Raw genomic sequence first — 22,045 nt, 5'->3', positions numbered from 1 at the left:
AGCTTAGAGATAAGAAAGACGATCAGACATTGCCATTTGAAGAATGAAAGAAATAACTGGTTGCTTTTGTAGACGCATTACTTTCTATGAAATTGCACTACTGTAGAGTTTCTTCTTCTAAGAAATATCTTCTTCCTGAATGGTCATCTAAAAACGATCTACATGAAAGACTGGTGCGAATCGCATGAACCATCATCTATAATTGTCTTCAACAAAGTATTAAGTTTTAAAAATATTGCACTCTTCCGCCCAAAAAAAAAGATATGTGTGAAAAATGTACTGCTGACAAGATGGGTACTATATTTGAACAAAATAATCAATTACATATTTCTAAAAAACTGGAAGCAAGGAAAGAAAAGCAGAAAGATAAAGATAATGAAAAATGTGTTCAACCTTCGATTTACAAGCAGTTCTAATGACTCCAAATAATAATAATAATAAATCCAATATGAAGCACGTGTACTATAACACATTACTTCAAGTACACAATTTGTTTTTTTTTTAAATTTAATTAATGACAAAGGTTTCTGTTTCATGTGGATTAAGACGGTGGTATAAATGCGGAAGAGTTTGCATCCATTTGGACTTATATCTTTTAACTGAAAAATTGCCACTCGGAGCAACTGAAAAAGACAAAAAAATTAGTCCTGTACAGCGATGTTTGTATTTATCAAAACCTAAACGTTCTTATGTCAATGCCTTGCTCAATGTTTCCATCACATACAATGTTACAATATAACTAAAATATCTGTTTATTGCGGACGTGGTAATCAAAATACAGGCTAGCCCATGTGCTTACATAAATCTTCCTCAACTTTTTATAAAGCGTTTGTGGTCTTTGGATTAAGATAATTCAACGTTTTCCAAAACATAGCTTACCAACATTTTGGCCTATTGCTATATTTTCTCTTTATACAGCTATGCTGCTAAAGCAGCAATAGAGCTAAAACCGGAAACGTAAAAAAAATCCCATATGCCACGGCTAATATTAATTGTTACTCTTCTTCTTTAATTTTAATAAAATCTATTAGAAAAAAAAAACTAAAATTACCTTCAATAAATAATTATAAATCATTTAAATCAAAATATGTAATAAAGAATGCAAATGTTTATTTATTTAATCAGCTGTGTTTATTTGATCATTTAATTTTTTTTCGCAATCCATTGACTAGGTAATTATAAAACCTAAATCATTCTATGCATAATTGAATTTTTTTTTACGAAAATTTAATCCGTATCAAAACTTTCAAACATGGAATTTGCGGGACTAAGTAAATCTCAATTGCGTCTGCAGTATCATATCAGTAAGTAAAATTAATAAAGAATACATCATTAATTCAGTTGTTTATTGAAAATTATATTTCAGTTCTATTACATAAAATTAATATACGTTGATTTCTAGTTTGATGAATTGAATGAAATTGTAAGGAATATATTATTTATTTATTTATTTCTGTTCATAATGACTCTTTACTCATTTTAACCTCAATTAAAATTTGTTTCCTACTTTCTAATGTTTACGTTCCAATCTGTTCAACTAGTGAACAATAAGCAACCCTCCCCCCACTACCCAACAAAATGAGGATGATATGTATGACATGTAAATGAGGTGTAATCTTCTACAGGCCGGTCATTTCTGAAACATGTAGTTAATCGAAATTAATTGGTCAATTAAAATTGGCGGTTTATTTGTTTTACATAGCAAGAATGTATTTTAAATTTTGTATAAAATTAATTTAATAAAAATCACTATTTTTAATGTGACACCATTTGATGAGTTTAAAATAGTTTTGATTTTAAAATTAATGAATTAATTGATATAAAATGATTCATGCCGTTGTCTGTATAAATAAATGTTTTGAATTAATATAAATTAGGAAGATTTGAATAACAGGAAAAAATATATAATTTTTGACGTATCGATCCTTATTTTGTTTGATAATCAGATTTTAATACTGTAATTATTACTGATTTTAAAATACTTCTCTTCATGAACATAAAAGAAATTTGGATTGCTTTAAGAAAAATATATTGTAATTTAAAATAAACGTCATCTCCATTATTATGAGTAGAGGTTCCAATTTAAGAATTACCAAAAACGAAATAGTTTGGGATAATTTGTTTTTACAATGATTTAAACAATCTTTTATGCAAAATTTATATCTTATTTTTGTTAGTATACTTGTAATTATAAAATATTTTACTCCACACAATTTTTTATTGGTACTTTTAATTTTAGCTAAAATAACATTTTTCAAATTGTTTACAGCTTTAATTTTCATGACGAGTTGCTTACGATACTGTAGAGGCAGCAAGATACTGAACAACAACGTGGATTCGCTAGAACTATGGGATGTATTTTACACGTGAAAAAGATCTGAGCGTAACCCCAAGTATTACATTAAGGATAATGCGTTGTAATAAATCTTGTTTCACTGCATTAGATTTCTTGAAAGACTATTCATGATATTTTATTTACAATCTTTAGTTTTCCCCGAAAAAAGAGTAGGATTTAAATAAAATATTGTACCTTACGTAAAATAAAATAACATATAAAGGTATTTCTCAGTTTTAAATACACTACACTTTATTTATGAAAAGAATAATCACTTGTATGTTCGTCTTTTCTCTTTCTCATTCTTTCTTTGATGGGGCTCACATCAAATGAGCCCCATACACACACACACACACACACACACATATATATATATATATATATACTTAAACAGAAAGAGAGCGATTGAGTTTCAGGGGGGACACGGTACACATTCTAGTTTGGCCAAACATAGTTTAAAAGCCCCGAAAAGATAATATCCAGGTTACATTCATTCCAAATATTTCTTTATACTTTGCAATTCAAAAAATATAATCCTTATGTTGACAATTACGATAATGTTGAATTACGATAAGCAGTTGAAACTTCAAAGAAATTTTTTAAAGGAGAATTCCTATTATAAATATGCCATTCGAAATTTAAATTCTTTTTCACACCCTATTTTATGAGTTTAAAATTATTCTAATATTTGGCGGTGGATAAAGTAGTATTTTCTGTTTATTACTTATTTCAGGTCGTCATATACCTAACTTTAAATGTAATATTGAAACGCATTTAATTACAACGGCTCCAGCCGTTTGGGAATTACAGAAAACAAGCAACCCTTCTTCTATATTAGTCGGCTAATGTACGATTTCTATAATTTTTTAATTTCTATAAAAAATTTAAAATCAATGCAGTAATATGCACAAGTAATCTCTAAATAGTCAAAAATTTGGTAGTAAACAAATACAAATTTCACATATTCAACATAAGAGGTTTATCTATAACTATGGCAGTCTCATCGTGTTATTTTCTACATATGTATTATTAATCAATTAAAGGGAAAACAAGTAAATATTTGTATATTCCTACACATATTTTATATAATAAATTTTTATCAGATAATTTTTTCTAGCCTAGGGTTTTAAATTGAAAAAATATTTTAAAAATACAACTTTAATTGAGTTTATGAATAAGAATGTGGCTAAGAAATATAAATGTTTCATTTTCGAGCAACTTCTATTTTATAAGTATAAAGAAATTTATTTCATTTATAAAAATAAATATTACGCTTTAATGTATCCGTATGCTTTTTAAATTTTTTTAAAGGAATTAATGTAAAAATTATCAGTATTGTTGTTTAAAAAAAGGAAAGTAAACAAAGCATAATTTTACTGATTTTTATTAATGTAAATAATAGTTCCAAGGTAAAATATTTTTACTTATTGTAACTCAAAAATTACTGAAACGATTGTTTATTACTTTAAAAAATAGAAATTTGTAAATAATAAAAGTTTTGACTTCGTAGTTTTTTATGATACTATGTAAATATCAATTGATATTTAGGCAGAACCGGTAAAAGAAAACAAATGATTTCATAACTTCCAACCTACAATTAAGAAATAGTATACATCATTTTTCATTCAGAATTATAAAACACGAAATTTTATTAAATTAGTCTTATGTTAAATTATAGGATTTTCAGTAAACTAATCATATAATATAGTTTTCGATGTAAAAGTGATAATAGCAGTCTAGATATGAAATGTAATTTTACGGTTTAACTGTTTATAGCACCAGGTCCCAAGTATATGCTGCCACCTAGTGTGGGTTTTAACAATCATGATGTGACTATTAAAAGGAGTCCAGCTTTCTCTCTGGGACCACGTTTTTCTAATCCATATGAAAAGAAAGGTTATACACCGTCACCAATTATTTATAATACAAGAGGAGTACTTCGTAATGGACCCATTAAGTTACCAGGGGGAATTGTAGGTTACAAATTAACAGGTATTATTTATTTATTCTAAAATTAATAAAAATATTCCTTGTAATTACTTTTACTTGAAAATGTTAATTACATTAATTATTAATTATATTAATATATTATTTTAATATTATTAAAATTAAGTATATTATTCCCCCGCATAAGCCATGAGCTTATGTACTGTATTACTCATTTAACAAATGAAGAAAAAAAAAATATATATATATGTATGCATATAAATTAATAAAATTAACAAATTTTGATATATCTTATAAAATTAATTGCATTCCATACTTACATTGATTATTTATTTCACAATATACAAATTATCCTAATTAATTTAACTCTTATTTAATTAAATGAATGGTTTCTAATCGTCTAAAAGTAATATTTAAGTATTATTGCTTCTTCTTATTAAATAAAAATACTTCTATTTTTGGGACCTTTTAGAAGAGTTTACAGCACCTAAGCAAATATTTCACTATAGCCGGCGTATCAAACTTATCTTATTGGTGTTCTATTTAATTACAATTATTTTCTCCGTTAATAATTTGACGCCACTTAATTTGTTTCGGCAAATAAAATTAAATATTTATTTCCTCTTTTCAGATTGAAAGTATAATAATCTACGATTACCTATAAATAAACTTATCTATGAAATATTATATTGCATTTTCCTGCTTAAAACCAGGAAAAAATATAGTAGTTTAGTTTTCCCAGGAAAAATTAACGACGTACACAATACGGCTTAAAGAGTTTTTAGACTTTAAAGTAGAAATAAGTTAATAAAATACTAATTACATTAATAAGATGTCAGTTACAGCTGTTGATATAACAAAAGACAAGAACAGTTAATTTATTGTTTCTGTGGTAGTTTTGTTGCACTTGTAAATTTACTCGCCGTGAGTAGATGACAGTTCATCTAAAATCTAGTGTTTTCTTTTAATAATAATCGAAGTGATTTACAGGTTGATATATCTTTTTTATCGGACGATTTTTGGCATAGTAAATAATTTCATTAAATGCTTTTATTTTCACATGTTGTGGCCTTCCGAATAAAACTGTTCATCCACTTAATATTGTCCAGTTACCTTGAAATTTTATAACAGTATAATAATCAGTCATTACCGACAACAATTAAACGATAATTCACGAAATAATCATTAAAAATAATTAATAATGGTATACATAGTAAAAAAAGAACAAAATTAGTAATGTAAACAAAAAATAGAAATGTGTAAGTAGTTTATACTACATATTTAAATGAAATCAAATTTCAGTACATATATCTTTACATATTTTTTAATAGATTTAAAAATATTTATTTATATTTCATTTAAAATTATATAAATTTTTAGATATATTTTTAATTTTAATATTTATAAGTAATGTTTTCATTTAATATATTCTAAAAAGGAAAAAAATCTTTTTTTAAGATATCACTGCTTTGTTGATTTTTTATGAATCTTAATAATCAACTCGCACGCTCATCATAAGAAATATTGAAATGGTATTTAACATTTTTGTTGAACCATTATGTTGTATTCACATTTGTGTTCGTCATATCCGATGAGTTAGCATTTAGATTAAACATTCATTAACAATAATATTTAATTCAACAACTATATTAATTAATTTAAGAATGATTTAAAATGACGTCGTTTTATAATTAATGGAACAGTTTGAATTGGATTATTATTTAATTCAAACTATAACTGGCGCTTACAGAGATAGAAAATTAATTCAAAATCTGTTTTGAATATCTTCGAAAAATGAAAGTATGATTATTTTTCTGATAGCTATTGAAACATAATTTTTGAAAATAAAGTATTTAAATATTTATTTAATATAAGTAGGTGCCATACACAGTGTTTAATCGAGTACCTCACCAAATCATTTATTTCGCATCCGCACCGCATTCCTTTGACTTTTAATAAGGCAATTTTAAAATTAATTAAGAGGGTACAAAAATAGGGGAAAAAATCAGTACAGCTAAAACCTCAATATTTTTAAATAATTGTAATCTGTATTTTAATCAGAAATCTAAATTATTCATTAGATATTCTAGCAACAAATAAATAATTTAATAAATAAATATTTAATTAATTCTTCTTACAAATTTTATCGTTAAATAAAACAAAATTCAAGTAATTTTTTAAACTTTTAATTTCTTGCAAACGGATTTGCATACGAGAATTTCGTAAGACAAAAAATAAGAAGTTGATTTTTCATAGTAAATATACCTAAATTTAAATAAGACAATTGATGAACAGATTTATCAGTTCAGAAAAATATCTTTATAGATCTACGTAATCTACTCACATATTTAGATTATATTGAAACGTTTCATTCATTCTGATTCTCATGTTAGTTTCTTGGCAATCGATTGTATATATATATATATATATATATACTTTTGAAAGTAGTTTTATCATTTATAACATCCAATGGCTGTAAATTTTTGTCAACCAAATGGATACATTTTGATTACAGGTGTTCTTTGTTTTGATCTTATTTTTATAATTTTAACATTATTTCTAATAAAACTGGTTAGTTTAAGCATAACAGGTAACATTAAAACAACGCGGAAGGCACACTGTTGAATGTAATCTCCATTTCTAACGTTTAACTCATTTACCACGATATTTTATGTCGAATAATTATTTCAGTTAGCCCAGAAATTTTCTTCAAAGAATTACGGAAAATAGTTATTAAATGAATCCAGTAATAATATATAAGTAATTTGATTACTGCCACTAGTTGTATTTTGTTTAGTTAGTTGTATTTTTCCTTTTTTGGTTTCCAATTTTTTTACCTAATAAATGAATGGTATATTACTGCATAGATGTTAATGTAATTCAGCTGAATTTTTTGCTTTTAATAAAAATAATTTACTTTGTTTTTTGTGGGGATTTTTTTCATGCTTAAAATGTCTTAGTTTATTGATGGTTACATTAAACACCATTTATAAACATATTAATGCTCTCTAAGGGTTAATATGAGTTTGTTATTAAGACCTCGGCCAAAAAGCACTTAAAGTTTATCTCTAATGAAAAATGAAAAATGATTGAATTTTCCAAAGCTAATAAACTAAGGGATTACGTTATTTTATTTTCCTAACTGTAGTCTTTGAGATAATCTCCTTTACAAGTAAAGCTACAAGCTAGTTGTTCACCTAGTACAACCGCACGAAAAAACTTCAACTCTCGGACTTTACAATTAATTTCTTAGAAAGAAAGTTTTGTTGGAAGTAGTAGAGTAAATAACGAAAATTTTTTTTAAAGATATGTATTTCTTTAAATACCACTTTATAATAACGAGTATAACCTACAAAAATTGATTAATGTAAGTCTTAATAAGAAGAAAAATGTAATAAAACTTAGTGTTTTTCCCCTACAATAACATAAAAAATTTAGATTAGTACCAATAAATACAAAAAAAAAAAAAAAAAAAAATGGTGAAGCATTTAAATACTAATCTAAACAATCTATCACGTTGAATCTGATAGATTTTATCAGAAGAAGAATCAAGGATCTTTAGTCAATAACTATAAAAACACAATAATAAAATTTCAAAAAGCACAATAACTAAAACCGAAAAAAATAACAAAACGATGATAGGATATATATAAACCAGTATACTGTATTTATATATAACAATTAAAAATGAAAAAAATTAAATTAGTATTTCCTTCAATTAAAATGTGCACGCTAATAAAAATAATAATAGAATTTTAGTTTTTAAAGATAATAATTCATTTCTTTACAACAAAGCAATGAAAAAATGATAAAAATATCAATCAAACTGATGACATATTATGTAAATGAAACAAATGTGTATTTAAAAGCTGGTAACCAAGTGATTTTCGGTTTAACAGAATTAAACGAAGAGTTCCAGGAAGCAGCACCGTCTAATAAGTATAAAACCTTTGACTCATCCTGTTTTTGTTGTAAATTTAATATTTGAACGGATTGTGTAAATTTTTACAATATTTTAACTGTTTGTGTGGAATATAATGTTACTGAAATATTATATATATTTTTAATGAATAAATTTATTAGGCATTGGGTATTTAACAACAAAAAAATTGCATAACCAAATATTTTTTTCTGTAATAAAACATTTTTTTTTTTGGGGGGGAAACTTCTACAATAAGTTGATTTTACCTGGAATGGAATGCAAAGTTGGCGGGAGTTTATTATTCCCTACTTATCGCAGAACCTGGACAGAGTCCCTTGCTGCTGGATGATTCTAATCGGGCTTGTTTTTTAAAAGGGTTATTTTATATCTCGGGTCTAATTTTTCAAGTTTTGTGTATTATTATTTTAGTGAATTTAAGACGGATTTAGTTGCATTCCAATCCGTTGTTGAACCAGCGTTATCGAACCCATTTTATGGGCCGACCGCGGAAGGCTAGGCTTATAGAGCCTGTCCTCCCGACGTAATTTCCCTTCAGACCGTCTACTGAAGTCCTTTCGGTGCTAACGCTTAATAGGCTAGCAGGAATACGCCACAACGGCGTAAATTTAATTTTAATATTTAATCTAGTGTTTTTCCCCTACAATAACATAAAAAATTTAGATTAGTACCAATAAATACAAAAAAAAAAAAAAAAAAAAATGGTGAAGCATTTAAATACTAATCTAAACAATCTATCACGTTGAATCTGATAGATTTTATCAGAAGAAGATTCAAGGATCTTTAGTCGATAACTATAAAAACACAATAATAAAATTTCAAAAAGCACAATAACTAAAACCGAAAAAAATAACAAAACGATGATAGGATATATATAAACCAGTATACTGTATTTATATATAACAATTAAAAATGAAAAAAATTAAATTAGTATTTCCTTCAATTAAAATGTGCACGCTAATAAAAATAATAATAGAATTTTAGTTTTTAAAGATAATAATTCATTTCTTTACAACAAAGCAATGGTGTGGTTTAGGTATCAGTTGTTACTCACTTAGTTGCTACAGTCACCTAAAGATGGTGTGAGGTACAATATTAAGTACAATTTTCACAGTAAACATTATATTTGAAATTGTATCCGCAATGTTTGTTAACAGTTCGTCCAACTACGTTGCAGTTAATTAAATAGTCTATTTTTGTTGAAAAGTAAATGAATAAAAACAAACTGGACGTAATTAACATTAATTGAAATTCATATGCTAAAGAAAAAGCCAAATTAAAACAAATATTAAAAATAAACTGCAAGAAACCGTAACAATAATTAAAAGAAACAAACGAAATGACTAAGTTAACAAAAAAATAAAAATAAATAAATAATAAAAAAGAATAAAAATAAAACAGTATTAAGTCTCATGTATTTAATTACAAAGAAATATCTTCTCAGTATATATTATAAATTATTTTAATACTTTAAATAACAAACATATATCATGTAATTGCGTAAGATACTTATAAATCTATTTCATGATTTTAGCATTAATGCTAAACAGAAAATGCTACTCATGACTCATGATGAGATTCAGATGGTTGTAAAACACTCCAGGTTAAAGTAGCAATTTTAAGAAAGTTAATGTAATTGAAAAGACTACCATAATTGAATTCGGGACGTTGCCAGGTGTATTATTTTTATATATAATTGGTTAGGAGATCGCTAGAGAAAGGATTCCAGTCGCCTTGGTAACGTTTTTAAAGGTAACTCTCTGATAGCATGAGCAATACAAGTAGTATTATTAAAATTCCATTTGTTTGATTGAAAAGTGACACTAAAAATATAGGTTAAGTTTAGAAAAAATAAATTATTTTAGATTTTAAAAGGATGGTTTTGTAATTCTAACAAATTAATTGAACACTGCAATTTAAAATAAAAGAAAACTTATACGATACAATGTGAACATTACTTTTTTTTTTTTCTTTTCCCTGTTTAGCCTCCGGTAACCACCGCTTAGATAATTCTTCAGAGGATGAATGAGGATGATATTATGAGTGTAAATAAAGTGTAGTCTTGTACATTCTCAGTTCGACCATTCCTGAGATGTGTGGTTAATTGAAACCCAACCACCAAAGAACACCGGTATCCACGATCTAGTATTCAAATCCGTTTAAAAGTAACTGGCTTTACTAGGACTTGAACGCTGGAACTCTCGACTTCCATATCAGCTGATTTGGGAAGGCGCGTTAACCACTAGACCAACCCGGTGGGTTACTGTGAACATTACTAATTTGCAGAATCCTAACCCAATAAAACATAAATATTAAATATAATAATTTCTTTATCCAAATAATAACTTCTAATAAAGTATTTTAGTTCCATATAATTATGTTTATCATCTTATAAAAAAAATTAATAAATACATTCTAGGAAAAATAAATAATGACTGTTATGTAAAATGATAGAATTTAATTTAAAAAAAAAAATTGCAAATTCTATAAAATTTTATGAATAGTACTGAAAATTATAGTGGTGGATAAACTGTGATAATTTCACGCAACATAAACTGTACAACGTATTTTAAAATTATATAAGTTTAATTTTAAAACCCGGTAGTCAGTAAATTTAATTTTTTTAACTTAATGAATAAATGATAAATTACATGACATTTTGTAATCAGTTAATTAACTTTGTATGGCATGTTCTTTTAGTTTTTGTTAAAAAATATACATCTTTACATTTGCTATCATCAAGTGTTAGTATAGAAACAATTTATATATTTAATTGTTGTTGGTTAACTTGAATAATTAAACGAATATTTATCATTAACATTCTAATTTTAATTCTAAAAATTCACATCATAACAATTTCAGTCGCCTTTCAGTGACTGTGATTAGAATTATCAATATAAAAAGTAATGAAAAAGTGACACGACCAATATTAGCAACAGTTTGTGACACAGAGATGGCTAATCCTATTCTGTGTTAGGAAGACGGCATACGTAAAATGTCCAAATGTAAATTAGATTTGAATTATGATTTTGTAAATCATTAACTTTTTACCTAATTTAATCACTTACAACTATTTACTAATATCGTAGATGATAAATAGGTTTTGACATCAAATAAAATGTAAATATTAGTATCAGAATATCTATTTCATTTATGAAAAACGACCTTTTTTACTTTTAATTTTCCTTAACCACGGCCAGATATAATGGAATTGTATCTTCGTTCTGTGGTATTTTTTATTTCTATAATAAAGTTTCCCTTGTGTCTGTCATTCCCGTACCTCATTATTAATCCACTCGTGGATTATTAATCCATTTCCGAGCGTGGTAGGACGTGTAAAACACTTTTAAGAGGATCAAACAAGTAAAGATCTGATTTTGAAGAGATTTGGACTGTAAGGTGGATGTGATACACCCTCCCGAATCTTTGTATAGTTTAGCTTCTCTTTTGAGCTTTCTGAGGGGGTGAGCGTTACCTGCAAACTATTAGAACTTTTGCAAAAAAACGAGAATTTTTCCTCGTAATTGCGGGTTTCTCTTTATTTTCTAGCAGTTACAATACAACTCACTGCTGATTGTACTCGTTCTTCCAAATAATTCCAATAAATTGGGCCTTTATAGACCTAAATACTAACGCCGTTAGTATAATTTTACAGGATGATTTGTAAGTTTTGAATTTTTTTCTGGCACTATGGATGTTTCCATTCCAAACTCTGATTTCGGATTCAGGCTAAATATAAGGAATTCTAGTTACAAAATGAGGTATTGAGTAATCTAAAAAAGACTTTCCACAAAAACCATTGTTTAATTTCCGTTTGTGAATACCGTGTCTGTGATTTTGAGTCTATTGTTTCCGTACCAACATCTAACACGTTTCACAGTAAGTCAGTTTATCGTGGATAATGGAATAGATAACACTAATATTTGTAGTACAAATTTCAGCAGTTACCCAAATTTTTGTGCGTTTTTCCTTGCGAATAAGATCATTAATACGATTTTTCAGTGTCAATTGAAACTTCCACCGGGTCTTCCGTTATAATGAAACACTTATTCCGCCTGATTTCATAAGTTCAATGCACGTATAACAATTTTCATTTTGTACACTCAATGTAGCACTATGTTCTTTTACGGTATGGTATATCTTTCAAGTTGGGCCAACATTTTGCAAAAAAAATACCTTATAATAACGAGATTTTTTCAAACTGCTGATATTTTCTATGTCTGAAGGGCCAAATTCAACCTCAGACAGTTTCAATTTATTCTATTAAATAGTTTTTTGGCTTTTTAATTTGTCTTTAATAATTGAACGATCCTCGTATTATTTTATATTTTTTTTCTATTACACGTTCTTTTAGGATTTTGATACGATAATTTAGGAGATCGAGCTAAGCTAGCTCAAATTTAAAGAGTTTAAAAAATATTCTATTTATGGAATATAATTTAGGAAATAATTTCTGAGTGGTACACGTTTGTGTTGTGAGCAAGGTAATTTTCAAATTTTAGCCTTCACTGTAATAATATTTTATTACCTTTTATTTCTGATAGAGAATATGGTTCAAATAAATGGTACTTATTTTTTATTAGAATAGACTATTTATTTTTACTTGCATAACATCCTAATAAATGTATTATCTACATATAAAGATATCACTATATTAATTGCATACCGCTATATTTTAAAACATTTTTTTTCTTTTTATTTATTTGAAAAACTTTTTTATTATTATAAATCGATCAAATAAAACATAAAGGTACACACTAAACGATTTTTTTTTTTTTACTGATGATTAATTCACCGCAGAATCTTAGGAAGAAGCTTTCACGTAGGAAAGTGAAAGGGTAAATTTGTTAGTGTAAGAAAAATTCCAGGTCTGACCGGAATTCGGACTTGGCACCACCGTATGAAAGGGCAAGATGCTACCATTTTTCCAAGATAATCGGCGAGTTTATTAAATTATTTCTTACTAAACTTATTTTTACATATTTTCTTTCATAAACAAGGATTGAATTTATCGCTAAAATTACTAAGTGTACGAGTTGATAGTGGAAATTAGAGAAAAATATGGTTCTAAATCAGTTTTCCAAATAACCGTGTTAGGTATAGATATCAGGTAAAAATAAATCAATGTAGGTTTAATTAATCAAATCGTGTCAATAGATAACCAGTCGCGAAATATTCAGTTTCCTCTTATCTCTTAATAAGAACACCCACCATTTACAGACAACTTTGTTTTCTTTCTCTTTAGTTCTTTTTATAGAAGAGCTCATAGAAGAGAATTTTCAAATACTCGTACTTTTGACTGATGCTTAAAATCCAGCTATAATTAAAAATATTAAATAAATTAATCGGAAATAAAAGATACTAAATTTACTTCTTGTGTTCGATCAGTCAGATCTTGAAAAGTATTTTACAACCACGGTAAAAGTGAGGAAGTTTACTGACAAAAAACAAATTGTTAAAACAGAAGGTAAAATTGATGTTCTTTTCGACTATTCTCTTAAATATAAATTAAACATAAGAATGTAAATATATTCGATAAAATTAAAATTATTTAAAAATATCAATCAAACTGATGACATATTATGTAAATGAAACAAATGTGTATTTAAAAGCTGGTAACCAAGTGATTTTCGGTTTAACAGAATTAAACGAAGAGTTCCAGGAAGCAGCACCGTCTAATAAGTATAAAACCTTTGACTCATCCTGTTTTTGTTGTAAATTTAATATTTGAACGGATTGTGTAAATTTTTACAATATTTTAACTGTTTGTGTGGAATATAATGTTACTGAAATATTATATATATTTTTAATGAATAAATTTATTAGGCATTGGGTATTTAACAACAAAAAAATTGCATAACCAGATATTTTTTTCTGTAATAAAACATTTTTTTTTTTTTTGGGGGGAAACTTCTACAATAAGTTGATTTTACCTGGAATGGAATGCAAAGTTGGCGGGAGTTTATTATTCCCTACTTATCGCAGAACCTGGACAGAGTCCCTTGCTGCTGGATGATTCTAATCGGGCTTGTTTTTTAAAAGGGTTATTTTATATCTCGGGTCTAATTTTTCAAGTTTTGTGTATTATTATTTTAGTGAATTTAAGACGGATTTAGTTGCATTCCAATCCGTTGTTGAACCAGCGTTATCGAACCCATTTTATGGGCCGACCGCGGAAGGCTAGGCTTATAGAGCCTGTCCTCCCGACGTAATTTCCCTTCAGACCGTCTACTGAAGTCCTTTCGGTGCTAACGCTTAATAGGCTAGCAGGAATACGCCACAACGGGGCCCTAACTATAAGGAGGGAGCAATGCCACCCCTATTCCGGAGGAGTCGCAATTGCTGGTTTATTTTTTTTATCTAAATAGTAAGTTTTTAGAAAGGAGAGGTTGTGTAGAAGTTCTTCATCCACTTCTGTTATGGCTGCCTTCCAGGACGCATCTCTGCTGGGCTCTGTTCTGGACTCCAGTCCGTGATGTTGGGACGAGTTGATTTTACCTAGCTTTAATAATTTAAATTGCACGTAACTAAATTACAGACTTAATTTTAATTTAATATATACTACTACAATAATGACGCATAATTTGTTACAATAAAACAATAAATCGTAATACACAGAGAAAACTGTTATATTTAGGAAAATAAGGTACAATACAGTTTAAATATAACTGTTTTGTTATATTTAATTTTTAGATTTACTAAATAAACTAATTTTATTTATTGTGAGAAAATCTAGATAGTTTGGAATTCTAGTAATAGTTTACTATTTTGGAATCAAAAGGCTTTGAGTTTTTTCACAGCAAATTGGAAGAACAGAACAGAACAGAAGAGCAAGTAAAGTTTAATCCACTTGGATCACTGAAGATGCTGTGAGGAGAGCTTAATAAAGAGGTTTTGTATTCTATAGTTAATCTTTGAACATGCCTGTCAAGCCCTGTCATACTTAGTCTTCTATCTATGAGCAAACGCCTGCTTGCTATTAGCTACCCGTGTACTCCATTGTGGACACTGAAAGTTTGATAACATAGTTACACGCAAATTTAATGATTACTGCTGAGCAAGTCAACTTATTGTAGAAGTTGACTTACAATTTAAAAAAAAAAAATTATGGCTATGCAATTTTTGTTTAGGAAAATAGCCATTTTTCCAGATACTAATTTTTAATAAAAAATTTAAAATTGAAATAAATTAAAATCAAATCTGTATTAATTTAAATAAAATCTAATTTAAATACCCACTTAATTTGAAATTAATAGGTACTTCATTTAAATATTCATTTATTTTTAAACACTCATTTTAATTTTAATTTGTAGCGTTTGATATTAACTCATAATACTCAGTATTGTGGTCAATAATAATTGAAGAAAGCATTTGATTACAAAATATTAATTTTGAAACAGAATTTGTTTTTTTTTTTTTCAAAAAACGTAATTACTTTGAAGAGAGTTTCCGGACATACTCATTCTAGTTGGGGTTATATTTACGGTAATAACCCAGAACAAAAATTATTTCATAAAAGATAAAATATTTTTATGAAGGTAATGAATTAAAAATAAGCAGATATATCAAATATTCTCCACACACAAATCGCAGATTTTTAACAAGAAAATTACTTATTTAGAATTTTATTTGTTTTAATGAAAATAAATTGTTCTGCAGAATCTAAAACGTTTTTTTTTTTTTAATGTAAATATGTTTTTCAATATTAAAAATAATAACTAATGCTATTATTCACTCTTGAAAGTCTGAATTATGTATGTTTTCTCTATTTTCATTGACAACTTCTTTTAATCAATATATCAATGCGCTGATATAATTATTCCTTCAGATATAACCTACCGTGCTAGTAATTGGCAATTTACAACTGTTTGATCCTGAGCTAGAGCTCTTATGCATATATGCGAGTTGGCAGGTGTACAGATCCATTTTATTATCTTATGCCATCTAAATTTTCATTATATTAACGAAAAATATATTTTTTTTGTCGGTATAAATTATTATAAATAAAATCAGATTTTAATTCTATCACGCTATGATTCACCATAATAACGTATTAACATAATAGAATTTTAGGTACATAGTGTTTTTTTTTTTTCATTCATAAGCAATATTATCATCAAGAATTGTACAAAATAGAAATATACACAATGCATTTTACACGTGGTGGGTGTGATAAATATTTTCCGAAAATTCAAAGTAGTATTTTCAAAAGAGAAAATACTACTTGATTTATAAGAAAATACTTGATTTAATAAAATACTGTATGTTTATGAAAAACACGAAGTAATTGGTATGTACAGTGCAGTATTTCTATGGAAATATTATTTTCATAAAATAAATAATAAATTTTTTATTACTAAAGTTACTTCAAATATTGGTTACTAATTTTAAATATTTATTGGAACGATTTGGAATATTTACTAAAACAAATATGTCTTCTATTGATTGAAAAATTATTATCTCCCCCACAAGGTTAAAAGCAAAACTAATAGCCAAAAAACGTAGAAATGGACTTAGAAATGAACTATTGTAGTTTTATGTACCAATTTGTATGGCAATATAATTTCAATTTTAGTATTTAGGTATAAAAAAATATACTATCAGAAAAGAACAAGAAATAACGTCATGATAAATCGTAGAATTTGTTTTTTTTTTTTTTATAATTGATTATTTATAGAAACTAGTGTAATTAAACTGAAATTAACTTAACGGTGTTCTAAAATTTATTTGCTATACAGAAATATTTTACATAAGACTGAATTTGTTATACTTTCAAAATTTTGTTACTTTTTTTAGAAAGTATCTATTGATGATAAATATTTTGGGCGAATTAAGTTATTTTGATATCGTAAAAAGGAAAACGTTTTTGTATAGTAATCTTTTTTATGTAATTTACGCTACCATTCGTTCAAATTATGTGATAATTTATACTACAGTTTATCCGATAATCCTGCTCGTTATTACCTGGATGATAAAAATGTTTTTTTTTTTTTAAATTTCAAAGATATATTTTCAAATAAATAACATTATATTCGGCAGAATAATACTACAAAATAATCATTAAGAGTTTAATTAAATTATTGTGTGTGTGTGTGTGTGTGTGTGTGTGTGTGTGTGTGTGTGCACGTGCGCGTGATTCATGTCAAAATATTTAAAAAAAAACTTCGAGCATTAAACACTAATATTTAAAAAACGTATTTTTAATTCCAAAAGAGGGTTTTAAGACAAAAACCCATTTACAATGTAAAAGTTTTCAATCTCTTCCTCGTATTTATTGATTCCTTTTTCATTTTTAAAAAAAAATATTCTATTTACTCGTTATAATCGCAGTAAATCTGTCTGTAATTTACTCGTTTCATAAGAGCTGTATGAATTGAGGAGTGGTCTTGTTACTTCCCAATTACTTTTTTGTTGATGTTATACAGTTTCATTTCTTTCTGTCGTGTGTATTTAAAAACGAAAATGTATTCTCCCTTTGAACCTAAAATAACACGACTCAAAAATTGATCTTCATCAACCTTCTAATAATTAATCTTCATATTTTCCTATTGAGGACAGCGAAGTTTGCGTGGTATTTGAAAAAGTTATTAAAAAATAACTACATCATTCCTACATCGAGCGTTGTGTACTAGTAATGTAATCCAAGTCATGTAATGATCAGTTTAAATTAATATTAACAATACTGTTTCTATTGTGGACAGCAGCTGATAAGAAAATCGCCTCTTTTATTTTTTCAGAACGTTGTTTTAGTAATTAGGTATAAATATTTTATTTTTATTTACAGCTATAATTTTTAATAAAAACTTATTCATAAAAAGTAATATACTAGTCAGTTTTGTTTTTAATCATATCTATTTCTGAAGTAGTCAATATTTAAAACAATTTAATAAGTGTAAAACGCCCAAATTAGGTAATGCGAAACGATTAATTAAGAAATTTCTAGGGCACTAATTTTAGACATTTTTGCTCGTTACACACAACCGTAACTCATCATAGGTTATAAAAAATTCCAAATACAAAAATTGGAGAAAAGAATAGAGTACTCTAATGAGATTAATTTAATTAAATACGCTTGTTCAATTAAAATGTAATTGAGCAAAACCAAGACACACATGAGACAAGTTTTAAACTTAATACTAGTCCGAAAAACTAAATTCATAACTTGTGTAATGGTTGGATACTGGCCTCTACATCGCCTCAAGTTCGATTCCCATGTATCTGGTATGCATCACATTTTTGATCTTTTTTTATTATGCCTAAAAATCCTTCCATAAAAGAAAATTCACTAGAATAGTTTTAAAAAAAAACAAAAAAAACATAAAAATACATTTTTCTGATTGACTTTTGTGTAATACAAACAGTTGTATTTTAAACTACATATATAAATATTGGTATATAAAGGTATATATATGTACATAAAGGTATATAAGTAGATACAGATATATGTATATTAATATTCAAATTAAAAAATATAGTATACAGTAATTTTAAATTTTCTTTTTGAATTTAATATTATAAATGAATATATATAAAACTTAAATAAAAGTAAGAAAAGTATGTATTATGTACTGAAAATAAACTTTCTTTTACAGGTAAAAGAAATGATTTAATTCCTGCTCCAAGTGTATATTTTCCTGACTATACAAAAAGTTCTACTTATAGAACTGCACCAGCATTCACTCTAGGTGTGAAAAGATCAGATATGGGGAGTAGAAAAGTGTCTCCAGCTTCTAACGCCTACTATATACCGGATACTGTAGGAACGAGTGTGGCTTATAAAAAAACATATCCATCATACTCACAGTCAGTAAAGTTAACTTTTTCTTTTGAATATCTATTTTAATATTAAACCGACTTATGCAACTGAATAAAGCAGTTCACCAAAAATGATTAGTTAAAAATCTAGATTCCTTGAATTTAAAATACCGTAATTAATACAATAATCATTATAATTAGTAATAATAGTTTATGAATCTGCAATTAATTGAGCTGTTATTAAGTTATGATATAAAGAGATTCAATATTAATCAATTCTAATAAAAATCCTGAATAGTATTCACAATTTTTTTTTCTCTAGGCTGAGTAATTGCAAAAAAAGATTTGATATGAACATATCCATTTTTGAGTTTGTTTCTTAGTATGAATATAATATAAATTTCTTTCCTCATATAACTGTCAAAGACTTTGTTTCCTTTTTTTGAAATCAATATATTTTCAACATTCTCCTGTAACGCATCATCAAACCCTCAGTAATTTTTCTTTCTGAATTTTTTATGGTCGTTATTTTGATGCCATAAAACGCTACATTTCTAATAAATAATTTAGTTTTTAATCCCAGATCCATACTTGACATTAGCAGAATTTACTTCTAATGAAAAGTGTCGCTGGTAATCTAAATATTGAAAACTATAATAAATATTATCTATACTTGTTCTCCTCCACCAATTGTAAATAGAAATTACTTAAGAAATATATTTACCATTTTTAGTGCTACGGTGTTTGTTATTCTATCAATTCAGACATTTTAGAAATATTTATTAGAATAGAATACGAAAAATATATATTATTTTATTATAAAAATTCTATTAAAAATTAATTTTACATAATACAACTGATTAATTTCTACCCGAAATTTATTATTAAATTTACAAATAATTTATTTCATAGTCTAAAGCGTTGCATGCTGCTAAGATGCGGTATTTTTTTGCTTTGTACCTATTTACAACTCATTTGCTTGACAGAATTAGAATTTTATTCTGTAAATTCATTATTTTGGAATGGTCCATTATCAAAAACTACAATGAAATTACGCATTATTTGGTAATTACTGATTATTGTCAAAATGCATGAAACTCCAGAAGCTATCGCGATAGTTTTAATTTTTTGTTAAAGAGAGTAATTAAAGAGAGTATTATGATTAAAATTCATGTCACTCCGGCCTTAACAGTCAGTTCAGTTCCATTTTCCTAAGCTCTATCAACATTATTACCAAAGAAAATTATAGATTATTTCTACTACCACTTACGGGATGATAAATATAACTCTCTGTGTTTATTTAATTAAATATTTAATGTAAATTTCCTTGTATAATTTTTTGGAAGCAGAAATTTATACAATAAAGTTAAGTGTGATCAAAACAAAAAAGTAAGTGGAAAAATTAATTTATATTCTGTGCTAGCTTACAATTTGTAGTCAATTAAAAAAGTAATGATTTCCCGGACCATAAACTTTGTATACGCTATTGTAAACTATCTAGTTAACAATAGTATTTTTTTTTAATCTATAAGTCTGTTGTATCTATATTCTGATGAACAATAAGTTCTAAATAAGTCAGTCTTGTAAATAATATCTTGTAAAATAGTTTTGATGCCCGATTTTTTTGCTCGCTACATCAATTACATCTGTAAATAATTAAAATAAATATTCGTATTTACCTACTTTCTTCAGTTGAACACCCACCTTTAAAAATTGTTTCCTTAAAAATAAAGAGTAGCTTTTAAAAATCGTTGAATATTTTGAGTTTCATTAAAAATAAACATAAAAATTGCTTTAAGCTATATTCATCGGTTATTATTTTTCTAAATTATCAACGCTTACTACCAACAAAGTTTTTTGTTGTTCCTTCCATGATTTTCATCTAAATAAACGATGTTGAATTAACTAATATGAAGTAGGCGTAAACATGGGCCAGATAATTTTCTATTTTTAATTTAAGAAGATTGGACTTATGGATGTACACTCATTATCTATCAGTTGTTTATAAATGTACATTATCTTACCTCAGAAGAGTTAAGGATTCCATCCTTTTAAGTGTACTTGTTATTCAGAAGTTCATTGTTTTGGAAGTGCAGTCTATATTGTTCAATGTGGAACTTGTTAGAAGGGTTAAAAGTATAATTTAATTCGACACCTGATAGAGTTTGCATCTTGTAGACTGGAAAGAGTTTATAATTTTATAAAATAATTTTAACAGGCAATATGAAGAAATTAATAATTTAAAGATTCTAAAACTTTTACAGATTATTATTTTGTTTTTTTCCTTTCATTAAACTTTATTTGATAAAATTTATGTTATCAAAACTACTTTTCATCATTTATCATCCGTAAAAATCACCCTGAACTGAAGCTTATGGTTTAACTCTGTTTTAAACGAGGTCTATTATAAAAAAATTAATATTATATTTAACTTGTCTAGCTAAAATGAAGTATTATAATAGCCATTTAATATTCACAGTAAAGTTCCTAAAAATTAATGATTATAATGGATAATTTTTTATTTATGCGTTGTATTTTAGGTTGGGCCGTTATGAGAAAAAGCATGGTTTTTTCTTACCAAGTGCTGCTCAGTATAATCCAGTAAATTGTGATGTTTTTAAAAAGAAATCTCCAGAATATTCACAAAAAGGTCGTAAGAAAGATAGACAATATAGATCATACATAATTCCTGCTGCTAATTCGTATTTTCCTAACTTAACTCACAAAAAATCAACTCCAAGTTATTACTTTGGAGTAAAAGGCAACAGACTTATACCACCATTCGAATTGAATTATAATGATGAAAAAATTGAAATTACTGAAGACGATTTGTAATCTTTTTTACGAAGCGTAATAGAACTTGAAATTGTGGAAGTCGAATTAAGAATATTTTTATTTATATTCACTTATTTACAATGTTTTTAATTTGATATGAATAATTCGATATTCCATTATTTTAAACAAAATATTTACGTTGTTTTTAATTAAAATGTAACAACATTTTTTGTTCCTATATGTATTTTAATCAAATAAAAATGGTTTTGCAATGTTACTTAATATTGTGTTTT

At 26.6% G+C, this 22,045-nt stretch overlaps 1 protein-coding gene across 1 annotated transcript; it reads left to right on the top strand.

Moving 5' to 3' along the window:
• Positions 1–2,353: 2,353 nt before the first annotated feature.
• Positions 2,354–21,812, top strand: LOC142319954 (ciliary microtubule associated protein 1B-like). The gene is made up of 4 exons (XM_075357632.1): positions 2,354–2,417; positions 4,112–4,327; positions 18,815–19,025; positions 21,518–21,812. Exons 1-4 carry the CDS (start codon positions 2,354–2,356, stop codon positions 21,810–21,812), a joined length of 786 nt encoding a protein of 261 aa, XP_075213747.1.
• Positions 21,813–22,045: the final 233 nt, after the last annotated feature.

The sequence above is a fragment of the Lycorma delicatula genome, chromosome 2 (assembly GCF_047948215.1).
Source record: "Lycorma delicatula isolate Av1 chromosome 2, ASM4794821v1, whole genome shotgun sequence".
Classification (NCBI taxonomy): domain Eukaryota; kingdom Metazoa; phylum Arthropoda; class Insecta; order Hemiptera; family Fulgoridae; genus Lycorma; species Lycorma delicatula.
Note: the sequence above shows the minus strand (reverse complement) of the source record. Positions and strands in the feature narration are given on the sequence as shown.

Coding starts and splice junctions, on each gene's coding strand:
- LOC142319954 (XM_075357632.1), top strand. CDS start 2,354: ATGTATTTTACACGTGAAAAAGATCTGAGCGTAACCCCAAGTATTACA. Junction 2,418..4,111: donor TACATTAAGGATAATGCGTT/GTAATAAATCTT, acceptor AACTGTTTATAG/CACCAGGTCCCAAGTATATG. Junction 19,026..21,517: donor ACATATCCATCATACTCACA/GTCAGTAAAGTT, acceptor GTTGTATTTTAG/GTTGGGCCGTTATGAGAAAA.